Here is a 21,128-nt window from a genome sequence, read left to right as displayed (position 1 = left end):
AGGATACATTTTGTGAGGAAACTTTTCCACCAATAATTCCAATAAGTATTCCAAAAATGTATTCACTTCAGGTTTACGAAAGTAACTGTATTCGGATTAGTTGTTTATCAAATGTAACGCGAGCTGAATACAGTTAGGCTACTTGGTTTTTGTATTCTGATTACGTAACGCCGTTACATGTATTCCGTTACAACCCAACCCTGTGTACAGATCATCAGTCCTGTGTACAGATCAGTTCGATAAAGTCATGCCAAAACAGCGACATTGTACACGATAAATACGGGTTTAAATAGCAGCATTTGCCACGGAAGGCCTCCCAGTCTTTTGTTGCAGCCCCCTGCGAAATGAACCATTGTAGACCATGGTTAAATGAACCATGGTCTACCATGGTGTACCATGGTAGACCATGGTACACCATGGTACACCATGGTACACCATGGTCTACCATGGTGTACCATGGTACACCATGGTCTACCATGGACATAAACCATGGTCCACCAGTACCATGGACATAAACCATGGTCCACCAGACTGGAAATAATATAAATTAATACAAGCTTTTCAATAGTTTCAAGCATTTAATTTTAAAATATTTGTATAGATCATGTTAATTGCACTTAATTTAATCTACAGTACACTGTCACTCTATAGTTGCACACACACTCATTAAATGCTCATTAAACAGTTGGTGAAAATGTAAAGACTATTTTATATACATTCATCAGGTGACGGTGCCTGCATGAGCCTCATTAGAATGATTGTCGACCATGGTTTCTGGAGACCATGGTTCAAATATTCAAATGGCTGACCATGGTTTCTGGAGATGACATTGTGACCATGGCAGACCATGGTCACAATTACCATGGTTGGCAATGGAATACCATGGTTACCATGGTATTCCATTGCCAACCATGGTAATACCATGGTTGACCACAAAATACCATGATGGTCACAGTACCATGGGGAAGAAATCATGGTAGACCATGAATATTTGAACCATGGTCTCCAGACCATGGTTTCTTCCCCATGGTACTGTGACCATCATGGTATTTTGTGGTCAACCATTGGCAATGGAATACCATGGTGACCATGGTCAACCATGGTTACGTTTCGCGGAGCCGGGTTGTAACAATAGCTTAAAGTAAGGTTGTAAAATTACAACAGTGGGCCTTACAGGGTTACGAGAACAGCCTCCATCACAGCTCTCCAGAGGCAGGGGCAGACTGGCCATCTGTGTGTTCTGGACAATCACAGAACGGCCGGTCGTCAGTGATGGCCAGTTCGGTTCGCTGACGGCCGGCACCGCCCTTTATTTTATTTTTTTAAGTTGCGCTGACAGGCGACAGAGGTTCACAGTTTCCCCACAGCGAAACATATATATATATATATATATATATATATATATATATATATATATATATATATATATATATATATATATATATATATATTAAAAAGTACAATATAAGAAAAGCTTTCAGGTGGGCCAAACTCTATTCCATTACACTTTTAGAATTAGCTGAGGGCCAATTCAAAATGAACAAAAAGCGTCAGTTGAACCCGGGCCGTAGTTTGGACACCCCTGCATTAATGCATATATAATTGTAAAAAAAAACACATCATATATATTTTATCTGAAATGGGCCAATGTTCATAATGAGTACTTAGTAGTAGTATATTTTGATGCTAATACTTTTATACTTCTACTTAATAACAGAGTATTCCTACACTCTGGTACTTCTAGTTTTACTCAAGTATAAGATGTGAGTACTTCTTTCACCTCTGAATTGTTTGCTTGGACAATGATCATATATGGAGCCGTGAAATAAGTGTGAGTGTGTGTGTGTGTGTGTGTGTGTGTGTGTGTGTGAGTGAGTGAGTGAGTGTGTGTGTGTGTTTGTTTTACCTCAGCGACAAAGACAATCACGAGGAGGTCTTGCTGCTGTGACGCGGTCAGGCTGTAGAACAGAGAGCCGAGAGTGCTGATCAGGTAGCTCTGCTTCTCACGCTTCACTGTGGGAATGCCCAGCACTATGGACACTGACACCACACACACAATATCAGAGTCAGCAACATTTTTTACGTTGTGAGATCAACATGATTTGATAGGAAAACTTAATAATGGTAATGGTTATATACGATACCTCCGCGGCGACCCTGTCCCAGCAGCACATTGGGCAGCAGGCTGTCTGGGTGCAGTCTGAGGTGGGGCAGGTACAGGTAAATGTTAGGCTGAAGGAACATCTGTGGGCCAGCATTTTTTGACTGCAGCCCAATTGTTTCTGTCCACAGGAAGGAGAGATTTGGATCACAGAGTCAGAATCAGAATGATTTTATTAGGCCCGCAACAACGTTACAGCTAAAGTGACATATCAGATAAAAGGCAAGCAATAATAAAGTAGCTAGCAGGTTAAATATAGAGGAAAAGCACACATTTGAAATAATCATAATGCGCGAGTCCGAGTCGAGTCCACGACTCAAGTACTCCATCTCTGATTCTGTCTAAAGTGACATTAGTGCAAACGTTCCAGTCCCCCCCCCCCCCAGTATAACACACTCCCCCTGTACACTAGTGTCTAGCTTGTCTTTTAATAACTGAAACACAGATACACATGCAGGGCCCTGATTGGGTGCATACACATTAATACAAGTGAAAAATAACTCTAACAGTTCCACTTTCACCATCAAGGCTCTACCTGCAACTATCTCTGTGCTGGATACAATCTTAACATTTAGAGAGGGGGAGAAAAAAACAGCTACTCCAGCACTAAGGTTAGAGCCATGACTGAGTACATACTGACCCCCCCACCACATTCGCCAGTCCGTCTCATTCAGGCTATCACTGTGCGTTTCCTGCAGAAATATCACATCTCATTTTTTCCTGATTAAAGACACTAAAGCTATTTTCTGTACACTTCTACCCCGGTTAATGTTTAAACAAGCAACCCTTAAAGCCTGCATTAGAGGAAGGAGACAGAGAACAGGTAGAGATACTATGGGCGCGCTCGTGAACTGTCAATGGGGGGGTACACTGTGGACCTCTGTGGACTTCTGTCGCCTGTCAGCGCAACATGATGCCGTTTAAAACATATAATAATAAAGGGCGGAGCCGGCCGTCAGCGAACCGAGCCGGCCTTTCTGCGCGACTGTCACTCAAATGCGGAACAAGTGCAGTCCCGCACAAAGAGGGACACTTGGTGTGACACACACACACACACACACACACACACACACCACACACACACACACACACACACACACACACACACACACACACACACACACACACACACACACCACACACACACACACACACACACACACACACACACACACACACACACACACACACACCACACACACACACACACACACACACCCACACACACACACACACACACACACACACACACACACACACACACACACACACACACACACACACACACACACACACACACACCAAATAATCAAGTTGCATAAATACTTGAGCTACGTTTTTATTTTAATTACTGTGAAATGTATGATGTTTTCGTCATTATCAGAACAAATACACACTTGCAACCAATAACACTCGCAATGATTTAAATATTTATTAGACTATTAAAAAAAAAAATCATGCTCCAAATAAGTGGGGGGACGGTGATCCAACGACCACTACACCACTGCCCCTCACCGTCTGTGTCCATCTCTGTCACCTCATTACTGTCTGCAGCCTGTTTAAGCTCTTTTTGCCGCCCAGAGCCAGACGGCAGCTCCTGCTGTGTGCCAACAGCCTCCACCTGTCCCGCAGCCCCGGTCCTCAACTGTCCTGCTACATCGTCCTCCACCCGTTTACCTGTTTCCACATTTTTCCCTCTCACACTCACCACACTTTCTACAGTCCCCGTTTAATCTCTCACGATATTCATCCCTACCTGGGGCAGCTGGGTCCGCATCCGTAGCCCCCGATGCGGACCCAGCTGCCCCGGGCTCGGCTGCCCCCGGGCTCGGCTGCCTCTTTCGATCCCGTTTGAATTGTGCCACAAATTACACATATGATGTTTGTCAATTTAAAAGATAAATGTTGCAAGTAAAAAAAAAAGATTTTTCCGTAAAACTGTGAAGCAAGACTTTTTTTGTGTGAAACCACTCAATGAACTACATCTCTGGTCCCGAACAACAACACACGTCACCAAGATGGCCGTCACTACTGTCTTGCCAAACAAGGGATTGACTACCCTCACTATCAACACAATGAAACACGTCCAGAAGAATGTCATGCAAAGCTGCCTGCCTGCCTTTGATTCTCTCTGAACTGCCTGGTCTTTTTAATGTTTAATGTCAACCATTTGTGCAGATAGCATGAAGTAGAAAAGATCGCCGATGCTAATGTAGCGTTAGCGTTAGCATGTCTCCCCCGGGGGCATCCGGGCTTAAACTGTGTATTATAGAATGATCACACCGGTGTGACAGTATCAAAGGGTTCACAAAATTCACTCCTGGTCCTTTAATCAGACAGGAAGCGAAAGAACGAGCAAGACGCTGGTATGATAACAACCTGGTACTAAGCACACAGGCATCTTGTTAAAGTTATCTTATCTTAGCTATCACTTATATTTAGTGGAGGAAAACAGTTATGACATCCCGTACGCGACTCTGGGATTTGTAGTCTTTCTAGTTGCGTATTTTTCATTGTCTTATATTTCAACAGTTTTACGACAAACTGTGACTTTTTTGACATGGAAATGATTTTTTAACATTGACAAACATCATATGTGTAATTCATGGCACAATTCAAACGGGATCGAAAGATACGTTTTCTCTCGCCATTGACTTCAATACATAATTTTTCCGAAATAAGGTCCCATGAGGTCCACCGGAAAGGGAGGGACTTCGCCTCTCTATAGTGGAATGCACAGCATTCGCACTTCTTAAAGGTGGGGTAGGTAAGTTTGAGAAACCGGCTCGAGATACACTTTTTGGAATGCTCTTAACATCCCGATAGCAATGAATATCTGAAGTGCTTTGACAAAAAATACATTAAAAAACGTCATCTGTGGAAGCCGTAGTACTGTAAAAAGCACGACCAATCATTAACTGGATGGCCTACCTGCCTGGAGGGGCGGCGGGTACTGTAGGCTAGGGAAGGCTAAGCCTTCCCAAATATTTGTGTCACTGCATCCTGGTAAAATAAAAAAATATATCTTCTTCTTCTTCTCTCGGTTTTTTGGCGGATCGCAAACAACTTTAAGGTGCATACCGCCACCTCCGGAGTCGGCTTGACTCGGTTTGCATTTATAAAGAATGCACACATGTGTTGTGTCGTTATTGTCAGATATGTACTAAGTAAATACATGTGCTCCTACTCAAGATTAGATTCAACTGTATTGTTATTGCACAGATTACAGGTACTGAGACAACGAAATACAGTTTAGCTTCTAACCAGGTGCAACAAGCAGTAAAGTGAAACACAATAGACAGAATAAAATATAGAATGAATTGAATGATGAATAAACAGTGAGGGGTATTAATACACTAGATATACACAGCAGCCTGTGAGCAGTATGAACAGTGTGTATTAATACACTAGATATACACAGCAGCCTGTGAGCAGTATGAACAGTGTGTATGAATACACTAGATATACACAGCAGCCTGTGAGCAGTATGAACAGTGTGTATTAATACACTAGATATACACAGCAGCCTGTGAGCAGTATGAACAGTGTGTATGCATATGCTAAGATATATAAAGTATGAAAACGGTAAGTAGTGCAAGTATAGTATAACATATATATATATTAATTTCATGATGATAAACATTGTGGAACAATGATGAAAAATGGGAATCGATGTGGCGATGTAAAACTGACACAAAACAACAAGAAACTTTTGCAGAGCCAATTGGAGAGTTTCTTCAGCAGCACGGGGTAAAACCCACCAATGAGCGCTCAGCTCGAGATACCAGCGAGTCGTTTCCATGGATGTATAATAAGAACTGGATACAGCGTGGGAGGCGGGGCCTCATTCATTCCTATGAGAGTTGCTCATTAGCGCATGATGATAAAATGGCCCAACTTTTGAGAGAGCGAAACGTCACAGATTACCCAGCATGCCTGAGAACTACCCGTATGTGCGCTCATAGCGCATGCGCAACTTTAACAAAATGCTCGTTCACATCAAGCACGTCAATTCGCGCACACGTAACAGCACCGCGCGTTCATGACAGCATGGTAATGGTTTGTTATTATGATGGATTTGATATTAACGAGGCGGCAGTTAGCAGCTAGCGGCTAGCTAGTCATTATGCTAATGTACACATCAATCGTTATGTACTTATATTACGCTGTAACAGGATCTAGTGATATCCAACAGAGCTTAATTTAGCATGAAAGAATGATTGCACTGTGTGTGTGTGTATATATATATATATATATATATATACACACTTATAATAATAAGTAATATTAACTTTATTTAATACAACATTTACGGTAGAAGATTTAATCATACATGTATGTATTATGTATGTATGTATGTATGTATGTATGTATGTATTATGTATCTATTATTAACATGTAGTATGATAATGAATTATAGCAAACATGTGCAATATATCCATTATTACAGCTCCGTGGGATGGCAGTAAGACGATATGGGTCCGTTCTTATTGTGCATCCATGGGTAAAGATAAACGCAACTCACATTGGTTTTTCAAACAGCATCTCTGTAAACTACGTGTATTCACTGAATTTCACTCTCTGCCTTTAACGGCTCGTTGTAGCTCCAATAGCTCCAGCCCCCCCCTTTCCTGTAAGCACAGTGTGCTCTGATTAGTCGGGACACGTAATGAACGTGCCGGGCGGCGCGGTCCCGTGGGTTAGATGCGCGTTCATAATGCAGAGGGAAATAACTCTCAGAATAACGTTATTAGCACATTTTTACAACTTGAGGAACGAATGTTTATAATAAGGGCTATACAAGTGTTCATACTGGTTAGTTTAAAAAAAATTATCCAACAATTTACAGACCACTATTTCCCCATGTAAGTCAATGGGAAAAAGTGTTTCCGGGCCTGGCAACCAAACGGAAGTGTAGTACAGCCGTTTGGCCAGCACGAATATTTTCATCTGAGTCCGGCGCACTTCCTGGGGGCTTGGTCGTTTCCCATCAAGCATTTCGCTTCCGCAGCCCGTGGAGAGAAACTGCGCCGCCTCGCCACGCCTCGCTCTCAAGGCTGCGGGCGTCTTTATCCCGCGAGATTTCAACGTCTCATGTAGGCGAGCCTCCAGAGCAAGTCGGACAAAACGACTAACCATCATGCAACGCACTAGCAAGACGTTGATCGCAATTGCGCAGGTCTCGCTTGTCTCAAACAAGCCTATCAACCATGCTATCAACTCGGTAAATCAAGCCAGGGTTTCTCTCACCAGCTGAGAGCGTGTTCACGTGAAAGGAGCGGGGTTAGCTACATTTGACCAATCACAAACAGGGACAAGTGTACTGACAGCGCAGCGTCATACTTCATTAATGAAAAGTAAACTAATATTAGACAAATATGAGCTTTAAACATCCATGACTTAAACATATAATCCAGGATACAAGCCACAGAGTTGCACCTGCAAGGTGAATATATAACAACTTGTTAATAAATAAATAAACGAGAGTGTTTGAATGCGTACAACAGTTTTATGATATCACTGCCCCATCTAAGACAGGAGTGGATCTGACTTTAATTACATTACAACTTAATGTGTTGCTTAAAATAATACTTCTGCATAGCCTACAGTATATGTGACAATGTAAGTGTTACACGGCCAGATACGGCTCGAGAAGCTGACTCAGATAAGGAAATATTATGATATTATATGATCGATGATCTGATTGATGATGTGATATGAATGATAAGTGCGACACGTCGGCGTCTTCTCTGCATAGGCTACGGCAGTTTAAACTGTATTTCCTTTATCCTGTAATATGACTTGATAGATTTAAACTCCACACACTGAGCTCTGATCCTGATTGGTCAGCAGGCGGTGCTTTCACTGAGTTGATCTTTGGTACTTTGCAGCCAATCTTATTTGTTACAGTGTACCGTGCACCAGGTCCCTATTCAGAATTCTTATCAGAATTCTCTGAGTTTTTATCAACTTTGGTTCTTAAAACAGATAAAGTAATTATCGTAGGTGACTTTAATATTCATGTTGACGATGATAAAAATGGCCTTACTGTTGCATTTAACTCTATATTAGATTATGTTGGTTTCTGTCAGAGTGTAAATAAACCAACCCACTGCTATAATCAGACTCTCGACCTTGTTCTGACTTATGGTATTGAAATTGAGCAACTATTAGTCGAACCGCATAATCCTGCTTTATCCGACCATTTCTTAGTAACTTTTGAAGTACTGTTACGAGACTACAAAGCATTAGTCAAAAGCTCCTGCAGCAGAAACCTATCTGTTAGTGCTATAGCCACATTTAAGGAAGAGATTCCACCAATACTTAACTCGATAGCATGTCTGCATGTAGGGGAGGAAACTTATACAAAATGTACACCACCCCAAATTGATCATGTTGTTGATAGTGCTATAGATGCGCTGCGAATAAAATCAGACTCTGTTACCTCCTTTGAAAAAGAAGAAAATAAAACAACATAGATTAGCTCCATGGCATAATGCCGAAACCCGCAAAATAAAGCAAAAGTCTAGACAACTTGAAAGGATATGGCGTTCCACTAAACTTGAAGAATCTCGTTTAATTTGGCATATTACTCTCAATGAATATAAGAAAGCACTGCGTAAAGCGAGAGCAGCCTACTACTCTTCATTAATAGATGAGAATAAGAATAATGCAAGATTTCTTTTCAGCACTGTAGCCAGGCGGACAGAGAGCCACAGCTCGATTGAGCCTTCTATTCCCATAGCACTCAGTAGTAATGATTTTATGTGCTTTTTTAACGATAAAATTGTTACTCTTAGAAACAAAATTAATGACCTCTTGCCTTTGACCAGTATAGTGTTATCAACAGCTCCCGGAAATGTAAGTTCTAATATTACACTAGATAGTAAACTAGAATGCTTTTCAGCCACAAACCTTGAACAATTAAATTCAATGATTCTCTCTTCTAAACCATCAACGTGCATGTTAGACCCAATTCCAACTAAGCTGTTGAAGGAAGTTTTTCCATTAATTAGCACTTCTTTATTAAATATTATGAATATGTCTTTATTATCAGGCTATGTTCCACAATCATTCAAAGTAGCAGTGATAAAACCGCTTCTTAAAAAGCACAACCTCGATCCAGAGGTTTTAGCCAACTATAGACCTATTTCTAATCTTCCGTTCCTCTCAAAGATTCTTGAGAAAGCGGTCGCAAAACAGTTGTGTGATTACTTAAAAAACAATGATTTATTTGAAGATTTTCAGTCTGGCTTTAGAACACATCATAGCACAGAGACAGCTCTGGTTAAAGTCACAAATGACATTCTAATAGCCTCAGACAAGGGACTTGTCTCTATTCTTGTTTTGCTCGATCTCAGTGCTGCATTTGATACTATCGACCATGATATCCTATTGCAAAGACTAGAGCACTTAGTTGGCATACAGGGAACTGTTTATGCTGGTTTAGGTCCTATCTATCTGAACGCTCTCAGTTTGTACGTGTTAACGATGAATCTTCCACGCAAACCAAAGTTAGCCATGGAGTGCCACAGGGCTCAGTGCTCGGACCTATTTTGTTCACATTATATATGCTTCCGTTAGGCAATATTATAAGGAATCATTCTGTAAACTTTCATTGTTATGCGGATGATACTCAATTATATTTATCAATCAAGTCTGATGAAATTAATCATCTAAATAAAATTCAAGACTGCCTTAAAGACTTAAAACCGTGGATGACCTTACATATTTTGATATTAAACACGACCAAAACTGAATTATTGTACTCGGCCCGAAGAATCTACGAAACAAATTATCTAAAGATATACTAACTATGGATGGCATTAATTTGGCCTCCAGTGAGACTATAAGGAATCTTGGTGTTATATTTGATCAGGATTTATCCTTTAACGCCCACATAAAATCAATTTCAAGGACCGCCTACTTCCATCTACGTAACATTGCAAAAATCAGGCATATCTTGCCTCAAAACGATGCAGAGAAACTAGTCCATGCATTTGTTACTTCTAGGCTGGATTATTGTAACTCTTTATTATCAGGGAGTACCAAGAAGTCAGTCAAGTCGCTTCAGCTGATTCAAAATGCTGTGGCTCGTGTACTAACCAGAGTTAGGAAAAGGGACCACATTACTCCTGTTCCGGCTGCCTTACACTGGCTCCCTATAGAACACAGGATAGAATTAAAAAATCTTCTTCTTGCCTACAAAGCCCTTAATGGGCAGGCGCCATCTTACCTTAAAGAACTCATTATACCCTACGGTCCTACTGGCATTGCGTTCCAATAATGCAGGTTGTTGGTTGTTCCTAGACTCTCTAAAAGTACAATGGGAGCCAGAGCCTTTTCTTATCAAGCTCCACATTTGTGGAATCAGCTTCCAGTTTGTGTTCGGGCGGCAGACACCCTATCCGTTTTTAAGAGTGCGCTTAAGACCTTCCTTTTTGATAAAGCTTATAGTTAGGGCTGATTAGATTCAGCCCCTAGTTTTGCTGATATACGCTTAGTTTGTCGGGGGACATCTTACTTCTTCCTTCTCTCTGTCGATACCTGTGTACTCTCATGTTCCGATTAACCCAGCTTCCCCACATTTCTTTCTTTTTGGTGTCTATATACGCCCGGATCCGGAGTCATGGATGATCCTGCGGTCCTGTGTCCTGGATTCGCGAGCCCTGGATCGCAAGTCGTGGCTGTGGTCCTGGATCATCGGTCCTGATGGATATCCTCGTGGACACAAAAAGTGTTTGAATGCGTACATCAACAGGTTTATGATATCACTGCCCGTCTAAAACACGATCTGACTTTAATTACATTTGACTCGAGTGTTTCGTCAATTTAATGTGTTGCTTAAAATAATACTTCTGCATACAGTATGTGACACTGAGTGTTGCACGGCCAGATACGGCTCAGCTGACTCAGATAAGGAGATATGATACATTATGAAGTGATATGCCACGGACTGTACTTAATGTACTCTGATCCGGTTACTTATGTTGTGGCAGATATTTAAGTAAGCTTTCTTAACGCTAATGTTATAATAGTCAGATTGCTCTGAAGATGGAGGTGATATTCTATTAATGTTCACGTTCACACAGTTGGTGATTTTTGCCGGCCCTCTTTCCTGCAGCGGCAGCTTTTCTGTATTTCCTTTCTCCTGTAATATGACTTGATCGCTTTAAACTCCGCACACTGAGCTCTGATTGGTCAGCAGGCAGTGCTTTCACTGAGTTGAGCTCTTAGCCTGCAACCTAACCTGCTCTGGGGCACGCTAGCCGCTCAGCATAAGTTACCATGGAGATCTAGCCTGCTAAAAAGAGAACCAGCTTCGTAGGACCGGAAACACCGAGTTTTCCCTGAAGTTGGCCGGCTAAGCAAAAATCCTGCTTCGTAGTATACCCCCCAGGTCTCATGCTTATTTCTCACACAACAAAGAACAGTGCAGGTTTTTGGGGGACTAATATTGTATATCAATGACTTTTCTGGGTTGAACTGAACTGCCTCCTGCAAACCAGAACCCATCATATGCAGAGATAAAAGAAGTACTCAGATCTTGTACTTAAAAAGTAGCAATACCAGAGTGTTGGAATACTCTGTTACAGTAAAAGTCCTGGATTCAAAATGTTACTCAAGTAAAAGTAGAAAAGTATTCTCATCAAAATATAGTTAAAGTAGCGACAGTAAAAGTAGTGATTTCATTTCAAACCTTTATTTATACAGACAAATCCCATTGAGATCATTGATCTCTTTTTCAAGGGAGACCTGCTCAAGTAGTTCCACATGAAACATAAAAACATAAACAGAACAACAAAAGGACATCATACAGCATCATTTACATAATTATCCACATAAGCAGGTACCAATAGCCTCTGATTGAGTAGCATCCAACCGAGCTTTAAAAACATTTAGTGGCACCAGATTGTTCAGTTTCCATTCCTTTTGCAGACTATTCCAAGACAGAGGAGCTGCGCATCTAAAAGCTGTCTTCCCTAAGACAGTCCTAGCCGTTGGCACATTTAATAAAACCACAGCATTCGATCTCAGGCAGTAGCCACTTACAATTTTCCGTGAGATCAGGGAGCAGATATAAGATGGAAGTTTCCCTAACATGGCTTTGTATATAAAAATGTACCAGTGACTGAGCCTCCGTACAGTTAGTGAAAGCAAACCAGCCCTTGCATACAGGGTGCAGTGATGGGTTAATGCTTTACAGTTTGTCACAAATCTCAGTGCACTGTGATACGCAGCATCTAACTTGACCAGGCAATTGGCAGGTGCATTCATATAGACCAGATCACCAGAGTCCAGCACAGGTAAAAAGGTCACAGAGCCTTTTCCTGGCCTCAAGCGAGAAACAGGACTTGTTCCTGTAGAAGAAACCTAGCCTAACCCTCAGCTTTTTAAGCAGGTTATTGACATGAAGTTTAAAAGTGAGACAATCATCAAGCCAGATACCAAGGTATTTGTAACAGGCAACAACTTCAAGTGTTGTTCCTTGCGTAGTTACAATATCTAAAACAGGCTCTGGTGTCTTTTTAGCTTTAGAAAACAGCATTACCTTGGTTTTATCCACATTTAAAAGAAGCTTTAATTCAGAGAGCTGAGTCTGAATAATGTTAAAAACAGCCTGTAATTTAACAACAGCCTCTTTAATGGAGGGACCTGCACAATACATCACAGTATCATCCGCATACAAATGTAAAGTAGCTTCATCCACATTATCACCTACACTGTTAATATATATGGAGAATAATAGCGGGCCTAGAACAGAACCTTGTGGTACACCATTAGAAATGTTTAACCACTCAGAAGACAGTCCATCAAAATGAACACATTGGGACCTTTCAGAGAGGTAGTTTACAAACCACCCACTGCATGGCTGGATGAGTAGCCTCTGCTTTAAGATGCGATGATCGACGGTGTCAAACGCTTTGGAAAGGTCAATAAACAGAGCTGCACAACTCTACTTATTATCTAAAATACTCGCTACATCATTCACCACTTTCATCGTGGCAGTGATGGTGCTGTGTTGCTTTCTGAAGCCTGACTGATGTTTAGACAGGATGTCATTTATAGATAAAAACTCATTTACCTGTTCACTCACAAGTCGTTCGAGCACCTTAGCCAGAACTAACAATTTAGAGATTGGCCTATAGGTATTTAAAATAGTTGCCTCCCCTCATTTCAGTAAAGGCAGGACATAAGCAGACTTCCATACTTTTGGAATTGTATTTGTGCTGAGGGAGAGGTTAAAAAGAGAAGTAAGAGGTGGAGCAATAAAATCTGCAGCTATCTTTAAAAAGAAAGGTTCTACGTTGTCCGGGCCGGCCGGTTTCCTAGGATCTAACTTGGATAATGCTTCATGAACAATACCAATAGTTAAAGGAGTAAAACTGAAAGGGTTTTCCAGACCACATTGTTCAGAGTCAAGGATTGGAGCGTTCACAGAAGCAGAAGTACAGTCAGTGACAGAATCAAACAGAGAGCCACAAGACACAAAATGCTCATTAAAGCAATTTAGCATAGTAGCCCTGTCCGATATAGAGCCAGATGCTGTGGTAAGGCACGGAGGTAGCTCATTTGGGATATCACCAGTGGAAATCGATTTTATGGCTTTCCAAAATTTCCTAGGATTATTCAGGTTTTCTGTGGGAACCGACAAATAGTACTTTGATTTAGCACTTTTTATTTGGGATGTGAAGCTATTTCTTAGCTGCCTAAAACGTAGCCATTCTACCTCTGAGCCTGATTTCCTAGCCTTAGCCCAAGCATTATTTCTCTCATGAAGTAGACTGGACAGCTCAGCAGAAAACCAGGGATTGTTTCGTCCCTTCACTGTAAATGTACGCAGAGGTGCATGTCTATCTATAATTTTCATAAAACCAAGATAAAAATAAGACCATGCAGTTTCTACATCAGCACAATGTGATTGTGCAGAATGGTCCATTTCAGAATAATATATACGATATGTTTTATAATGATTGATCATGAAAGTGTTCTCAAAGCTGGTAAAGGTGCAGCTAGTTTGAATGACTTTGTATTCTGCAGGGTAGCTGGTGGATTTACTCCAGGTGGAACTAAAGTCTGATTTAACACTTGATTAGATGTCACATCATTCATCCACATCTGTAAAGTAACTGAAGGGATTAAATACATGTAGTGGAGGAAAAGTACATGACTTACCTCTGAATTCTAGTGAAGTAGAAGTACAAAGTTATATAGAATGTAAGTACTCATGTAAAGAACAAGTCCCCCAACATTTTAAGTAAGTACAGTACTTGATTAAATGTACTTAGTTACTTTACACCTCTGGTCACATGCTTGTTAATTTGAAGTGGAACAGCACCTGTGGAGTTGGCGGTGGAGATATTACGGGAGGGTTGGGTGGCGTTGGTGGAGTTGGTGGAGTTGGTGGAGTTGGTGGCGTTTGCGGCTCTGGACATGTTCTTCAGACGTTCCACGATGCTGCGGAAGTCCCGGCCCATCTGCCCGACCTGCTCCTCGGCCGCCAGCAGGCGCCGGTACAGGGTCTGCAGGTCCGGAGCCGCTGAGCCTGAGACATTGAATCACAACATTAGCAAGAGTAATGACCTGATGCAAAGTTTCAACAAAACCCGATCAATCTCAACAGCCGGAATCGGAACCGTGCTAATCTTATACCCAGTGGTGGAATGTAACTAAGTACATTTACTCAAGTACTTTACTCAAGTACTTACTTTGCTGATTTAGATTATCAATACAAAATATAAATCAACTAAAACACTCAAATATAGTATTATAGGTTGAACTGCCGTGCCCAGTAGTACTGTATATAAAGTGTTTTAAAATGAACCCCGCCTTTAGCACATGCAACTTTGAAGTGATGAACATATTAATGTGTCAATAATATATCAATTAAAAAGATATGGTGTGGAAATTTGTGATTCTGCATAATTAAGGAGTACTTTTACTTTTCTAAAGTATAGTATCTAAAGTATAGTATATGCTAATACTGATACAGAGAAACAGAGTGCCACACAAACAAGTGTAAACAATTTGCATTATATATTGATTGGGTGTTTTTCAGTATTTTCTTTGTATTATTCAGAAACTCTATCGATATATATTTTCTATTTTAAATGTTGTATACATTTGCTGTTCATTTTCATTTGAGTTGTATTATATTTGTATATTATTCTATCTTTTAAATATCTATCCAAATATCTAGCTATATTTCGATTTCATCATAGCTTCAATTCCTTTTAACTTTACTCAAAACATGCATATTAAAGTTTCTCTCAAAACTCCGTGTGTGTAAAAAGACGATTCACAAGCAGAGATTTGAGATCCACGAGCAGAGATTTGAGATCCACTAGCGCATTTTTGGTCGACAAATACAAAATGGATTCACAAATGCTTGATCAAAAGTTGTAAATGGTAAAGAGATATTCGAAGATCTTTTTTTTATTTGTAAAATATGTTTGCGTATTTGCAGATCCGTTTTACATTTGTAAACGTATTTGTGAGTTTGCAAATCTTTTAAATGCATTTGTGGATGGTGTTTTACATATACAAATCACATATTTACACACAAATTATTTTTATGTTCACACAAATATAAGCCCATACTTTTGTAAAACTTGTTTAGTTTGTTTGTGGAGTTATGGCAGGAAATTAGCTCCATACACTGACAGCTCACCTTCATTACTGGGAATCGATATAATCCAAGATATGGACGCCAAACTGAGGATCGCCAAAACACATCCAAATCTGAAGGAGTAAAGTCTCATTTCATTTCTCAGCGGCGGTCCGTCCGTGTATGAGTTCCGACCTGCAGGTGCGGTGACAGCGGGCAGCAGGTGTGTGTGAGCGCTCAGGTAAAGAGCACCGAGTGACTCTACCCTATGCCAGCAACTAACAACACAAAGCATGCCTGTCTTCACACCTCTCTTTCTGTGGGCAGTACTTGTGAGCTTTCCATCAATGAATAAGGATTCTGTGCATAACACCTGCTGCGGGACCCATTTCCAGGTGCTAACGCTGAATGAAGGAGTGCAACAGCGACTCCCGCTGGTAGAATAAGAGAAGGCTTCAGCACGAACACAAATAATGATAGAAATGCATTGATCAAATTCTCATTTAGTTTTGTTGTATTGTCTAGCTGTTTATAGCCTAAAAGCCTTGGTGGGTAGTAACGTTACTTATTTTATCAAGAGTATAGGCTACTTCGAGTTATTGGATAAAAGTCACATTATAGAAAGAATTAGGCTACACGGGTCCTGTGTGTGTAACGCAACAACTTCCCTTGCTCATTAATAGTATAATAACCATAATGCACCTGTTTAAACATGAGAAACAATGACCATGTACATTTAAGTTGTATTGAACTTTACCTAATCGACTACATGGGGATGTAGCTCAGTGGTAGAGCGCATGCTTTGCATGTATGAGGCCCCGGGTTCAATCCCCGGCATCTCCATGACTTTTCATTACTTTCTGTTTTCCTAGCAGATTGCATTATTTGACTATCGGCTATCAGTCAGAAAAATAACAAACTGTAAGGCAAGTACCTGGGGGGTATACTGCGAAGCAGGATTTTCGCTTAGCCGGCTAAATTCAGGGAAAACTCCGGCTTTCCGGTCATCCGAAACTGGTTCTCTTTTTAGCAGGCTAGATCTCCATGGTAATATATGCTAAGCAGCTAACCTGGTCGGGACCAGGGCTGCAGTCGAATAGTCCAAAGATCAGCTCCTAAATTCTAACCCTATCGTCTATTCCTTGACCTCTGAGTGAAACGTCACGGGGTTAAGGGATAGTGGACAGGAGAATTCAAAAGGACTTAGGAGAAGAGGCTGCGGTACTTTAGAGAATCCGAATGCACTTTCACTATCCGACGTGTTTATGATGCGCCAGCGGACGTCATTGTGTGCGTCTGCTGCTGTGGGGAAACTATGGCAACCACAGTTTTCTATACAGCGGACTACAACATGGATGTTTAATAAGAACGAGGGACTACTGTAAACTCATCTAGAGACTCTGCTCCGGGCTCTGATGCTGCTGCTTTGCTTTATGAACGTGGACAACAGAGAAACATATTCTTCATGACCAACGTTGGAATTGAAATAAAAAAGGAAAGTGAAACTTATGCTCGTCACCCTCTCCCTCCGGTCCACATTAATACAAATGATCCCAATACGTATGATTGTATGAACTAAAGATCTTAAAATCAATACAGATGTATTTATTATAAACGTTAGTCCTTAACATCTATCACTGTGTATATCACCATTCAAACATCTTTTAAAAGTTGAACAAACCCCACATAGCTCAGTAAAGACTGTGAAATGTTGACTTTATTTGATCATTTCAGTAAAAACTAACGTTCATATTTCTCTTTTTGATTATAATACTGATGAACGTTCAAAACAAAGCACATTGGCAACTTACCACCTATGTTTTAAAATGCTTAATAAGCACCGTAACTTTCATGATATCATTTCTCGGTCATAATCGGTTGTTTCCGTGAACGGCCGACTGTTGAGTGACGGCAAATGCTGCGGCTGCAAGGCATTGTGGGGCAGCATTTTCGCTTCTCCTGCCGGTTAGGGAGGTCCAGTGGTTCCTAAGCTAAAGGAGGTGATAAAGGAAGTTTGAAACCTCCTTTCCTATCATTCTCATCATTCTAGAGAATTCGAACGGCACTTATCATGGCTGCCACTGAGGGACTTCCGGGTCATTTCACTCCTTTAGGAAGGTTCCTACGCTAAATGGACTATTCGACTTCAGCCCAGGTTAGGTTGCAGGCTAAGAGCTCAACTCAGTGAAAGCACCGCCTGCTGACCAATCAGAGCTCAGTGTGCGGAGTTTAAAGCGATCAAGTCATATTACAGGAGAAAGGAAATACAGAAAAACTGCCGTCGCAGGAAAGACGGCCGGCAAAAATCACCGACTGTGTGAACGTGAACATTAATAGAATATCACCTCCATCTTCAGAGCAATCTGACTATTATAACATTAGCGTTAAGAAAGCTTACTTAAATATCTGCCACAACATAAGTAACCGGATCAGAGTACATTAAAGGAATGGTATGCTCATGACACTCATTTTTTAAAAATTATCATCCGATAAAACAGACCAGTCTCTGCCAGGCTCTCTCTTTTTTTTTTTAATCCGATGACATTATCAGTGATTTTAAACTGATTATATACCGAAATAACATCAACACTGTGGGCGCCGCCATTTCCCGGACGTGACGTAATCCATGCGTTTGGTTTTCGAAGACACGTTGATCTCCATGTTATTTACTGTAGTTTCTCTCTTCAAATATGCCTCACTGTAGTGATGGCGAGATGAAGCCTTATGAAGCTTTGAAGCTTTCCAGCCAATTGGTTCGCAAAAAGGGTTCATGTCATGAGGCTTCATCATGGGCTTCATCTGAACACAACCCCCTGCTGGTCAAAGTGTGTAAAACTGGCAGATTGGACATCTCAACAGTGTGCTCTCTCTCATACCGAGTCCCCAATGAGTAAAGCCTTAGAATAACTCTAAACAACGAACATTAAATCATATTTTCATGTTAACAATATTGTATGTATTACAGTTGAATGATTGTGATTGAAAAGCCTAAGGAGGCTGGTAAACATTGCAAAGAGGGATTTGTATTCCTTACTAATATTCTTAAACGTAACCATGTTGTAGCCGGAGAAAGGCTAAACCATATCAAAGAATACATTTATTAACTACATTATCTCATTTAGCTGTAGCTTTTATAAACAACAACACATACGTATTGTTCAGTCGTTGAACCAGGGACCCTGCGGTCATGAGTCAACTGCTTTCCAGCTGAGCCACAGCACACACACTAAAGCTCCTTGAAAACACTGCAACATATTTATTCCTGTATTTATTCATGTTTTTATTCCTACATTTATTTATGCTTGTATCTATTTATACTTATGACATGTTCCGACCTCTATATGAGTGAGGGTCTGAGCTCTCTTGATTCCATTGTGTCACCGGGCCCGGGTACAGGAGGGGTAATATGGAACTTATTATACATCCATGGGTATTATGAGCGTTGGGGTTCAACGGTTCAACCGATCTGAATCGCTTCCTGAAGCAGTCACGTGGTATCGACAGGCAGCGAGGCTTCGTTTGTCATCGGTGACGTCACTGGCCCAAAACAATACAAGCCTCGGTACATGCTTCACAAAAAGCTTCGGGGATTACTCGACACACGCTCCGAAGCCTCGGCGCAATACGTAACATCATTACCTCACTGTATCGCGAAATATTGCCATAATTCGGATAGGAACAATCCACGGAATGCTCGGTTCCATCTGTTGCCAAAAGGTAAGCATAAGAAGTACATTCGGAGGCAGTGGCTAGCGAAATGTGGCCGGCCCGAACAGAGAGATTTACAGGCTCATGTATGCAGCGAACATTTCACATTTCCGGACGACTACTCTGAGAGTATGATCAAACATAACATGGGATTTAAAGAACAACCATTACTCAATGGAGATGCAGTACCATCGGTCTTTCTGGTGTCATCACCGACCAGGACACCAGTTCGGCCAGTTGAGAAATCGCCCTCTGCAAGTGTGAAGCGACGGAGGAGCAGAAGTAGTGCTCGGAGTAAGAATAAGGTATGTTATAGCGCATTTCCATTGCAGCGGCTAGCCCCGTTTTAACGTCCAGGCCAGGACAGTTTTTGGTGGCCTTTCCACATAGCGTAGTACCGGCTAGTGTGTATTTCCCCCCAGTTTTTCCGGCCCCATAAAATCGTGATTCTATGGCCAGGGACAACGAAGCTGAGTATGCTAAACTAGAGAGGGAATCGCTAGCAAGGGTGGATACATATAATATCTTATATCATCTTCCCATTATACACACATGCATTTCCAAACATCTGGACTACCTATGTTTTAAATGTATTATCTTTTCAATTTACACACGGCATCTATTGCACGTCTGTCCGTCCTGGGAGAGGGATCCCTCCTCTGCTGCTCTCCCTGAGGTTTCTCCCATGTTCCCTTTAAACTGGGGTTTTCTTCGGAAGTTCTTCCTTGTACGATGTGAGGGTCTTAGGACAGAGGGTGTCGTATTGTCATACTGATATGTATGGCTGAATTCCCCCATCCAATCTCTTCACATTGGTCAAAACTTGTTCCTCTGCTGACGAGTCCGAACTGAAATACTCCACCATGTTTCCGTGTGTTGACAAAGTGAACGCATGGATGACGTCACGACCATCACGTGACTACTGAAAATGGCAAACATGGCGGCGGCCAGACGGAATATACAGGTCTTGATAAAAAAGAGCTATAAAATCATTATTTACCGGGGAATATCGCTGATTTCTTCAGGGTAAGGTTTAAACATAACGTTTCACTAAATACTGAAGTTTTGATTAATTATCTAATGAGTGGACCATTCCTTTAAGTACAGTCCGCGGCATATCACTTCATAATGTATCATATATCTCCTTATCTGAGTCAGCTGAGCCGTATCTGGCCGTGCAACACTCACAGTGTCACATACTGTATGCAGAAGTATTATTTTAAGCAACACATTAAGTTGACGAAACACTCGAGATAAATGTAATTGAAGTCAGATCGTGTTTTAGACGGGCAGTGATATCATAAACCTGTTAATGTACGCATTCAAACACTTTTTCTTTTTCCAGCTGTATTCACCTTGCAGGTGCAGCTATGTGGCTTTGATCCTGGATAAAGTGTTTAAGTCATGGATATTTAAAGTTTAACTTCTTCATTTTTGACTAGTATTAAAGTTCACTTTTCATTCAGGAAGTATGACGCTGCGCTGTCAGTGCGCTTCTCCATGTTTGTGATTGGTCGAATGCTCCAGATACCACCCCTTTCATGTGAACACGCACCTAACTAGATAGGACACGGCTGGCTTGAGCGATCCACTTGATAACCCGCGTCGTAGTACAGTTTAGCGAGAGCGCGTATGTTTTGGATTAGGCCA

The 21,128-nt window shown here is 41.2% G+C and overlaps 1 protein-coding gene and 1 non-coding gene across 3 annotated transcripts in view; one reads left to right on the top strand and one right to left on the bottom strand.

Moving 5' to 3' along the window:
* LOC117454174 (alpha-1,3-mannosyl-glycoprotein 4-beta-N-acetylglucosaminyltransferase B-like) overlaps positions 1-16,081 on the bottom strand; it is a 49,610-nt gene extending 33,529 nt beyond the window's left edge. For both annotated transcript variants that reach the window (XM_034093296.2, XM_071204538.1), the window contains exons 1-4: positions 15,834-16,081; positions 14,502-14,708; positions 2,145-2,282; positions 1,907-2,040 (exon numbers count right to left, since the gene is read on the bottom strand). In XM_034093296.2, coding sequence (XP_033949187.1) covers positions 1,907-2,040; positions 2,145-2,282; positions 14,502-14,708; positions 15,834-16,065 — 711 coding nt within the window. In that variant the 5' untranslated portion in view covers positions 16,066-16,081. The remainder of the gene's footprint in view (positions 1-1,906; positions 2,041-2,144; positions 2,283-14,501; positions 14,709-15,833) is intronic.
* Positions 16,082-16,541: 460 nt separating this feature from the next.
* On the top strand, positions 16,542-16,613 carry trnaa-ugc (transfer RNA alanine (anticodon UGC)). The gene has a single exon. It is a non-coding gene; the product is annotated as a tRNA-Ala (tRNA).
* The last annotated feature ends 4,515 nt before the right edge of the window (positions 16,614-21,128 follow it).

This window comes from Pseudochaenichthys georgianus, chromosome 10 (genome assembly GCF_902827115.2).
Source record: "Pseudochaenichthys georgianus chromosome 10, fPseGeo1.2, whole genome shotgun sequence".
Lineage (NCBI taxonomy): Eukaryota > Metazoa > Chordata > Actinopteri > Perciformes > Channichthyidae > Pseudochaenichthys > Pseudochaenichthys georgianus.
Note: the sequence above shows the minus strand (reverse complement) of the source record. Positions and strands in the feature narration are given on the sequence as shown.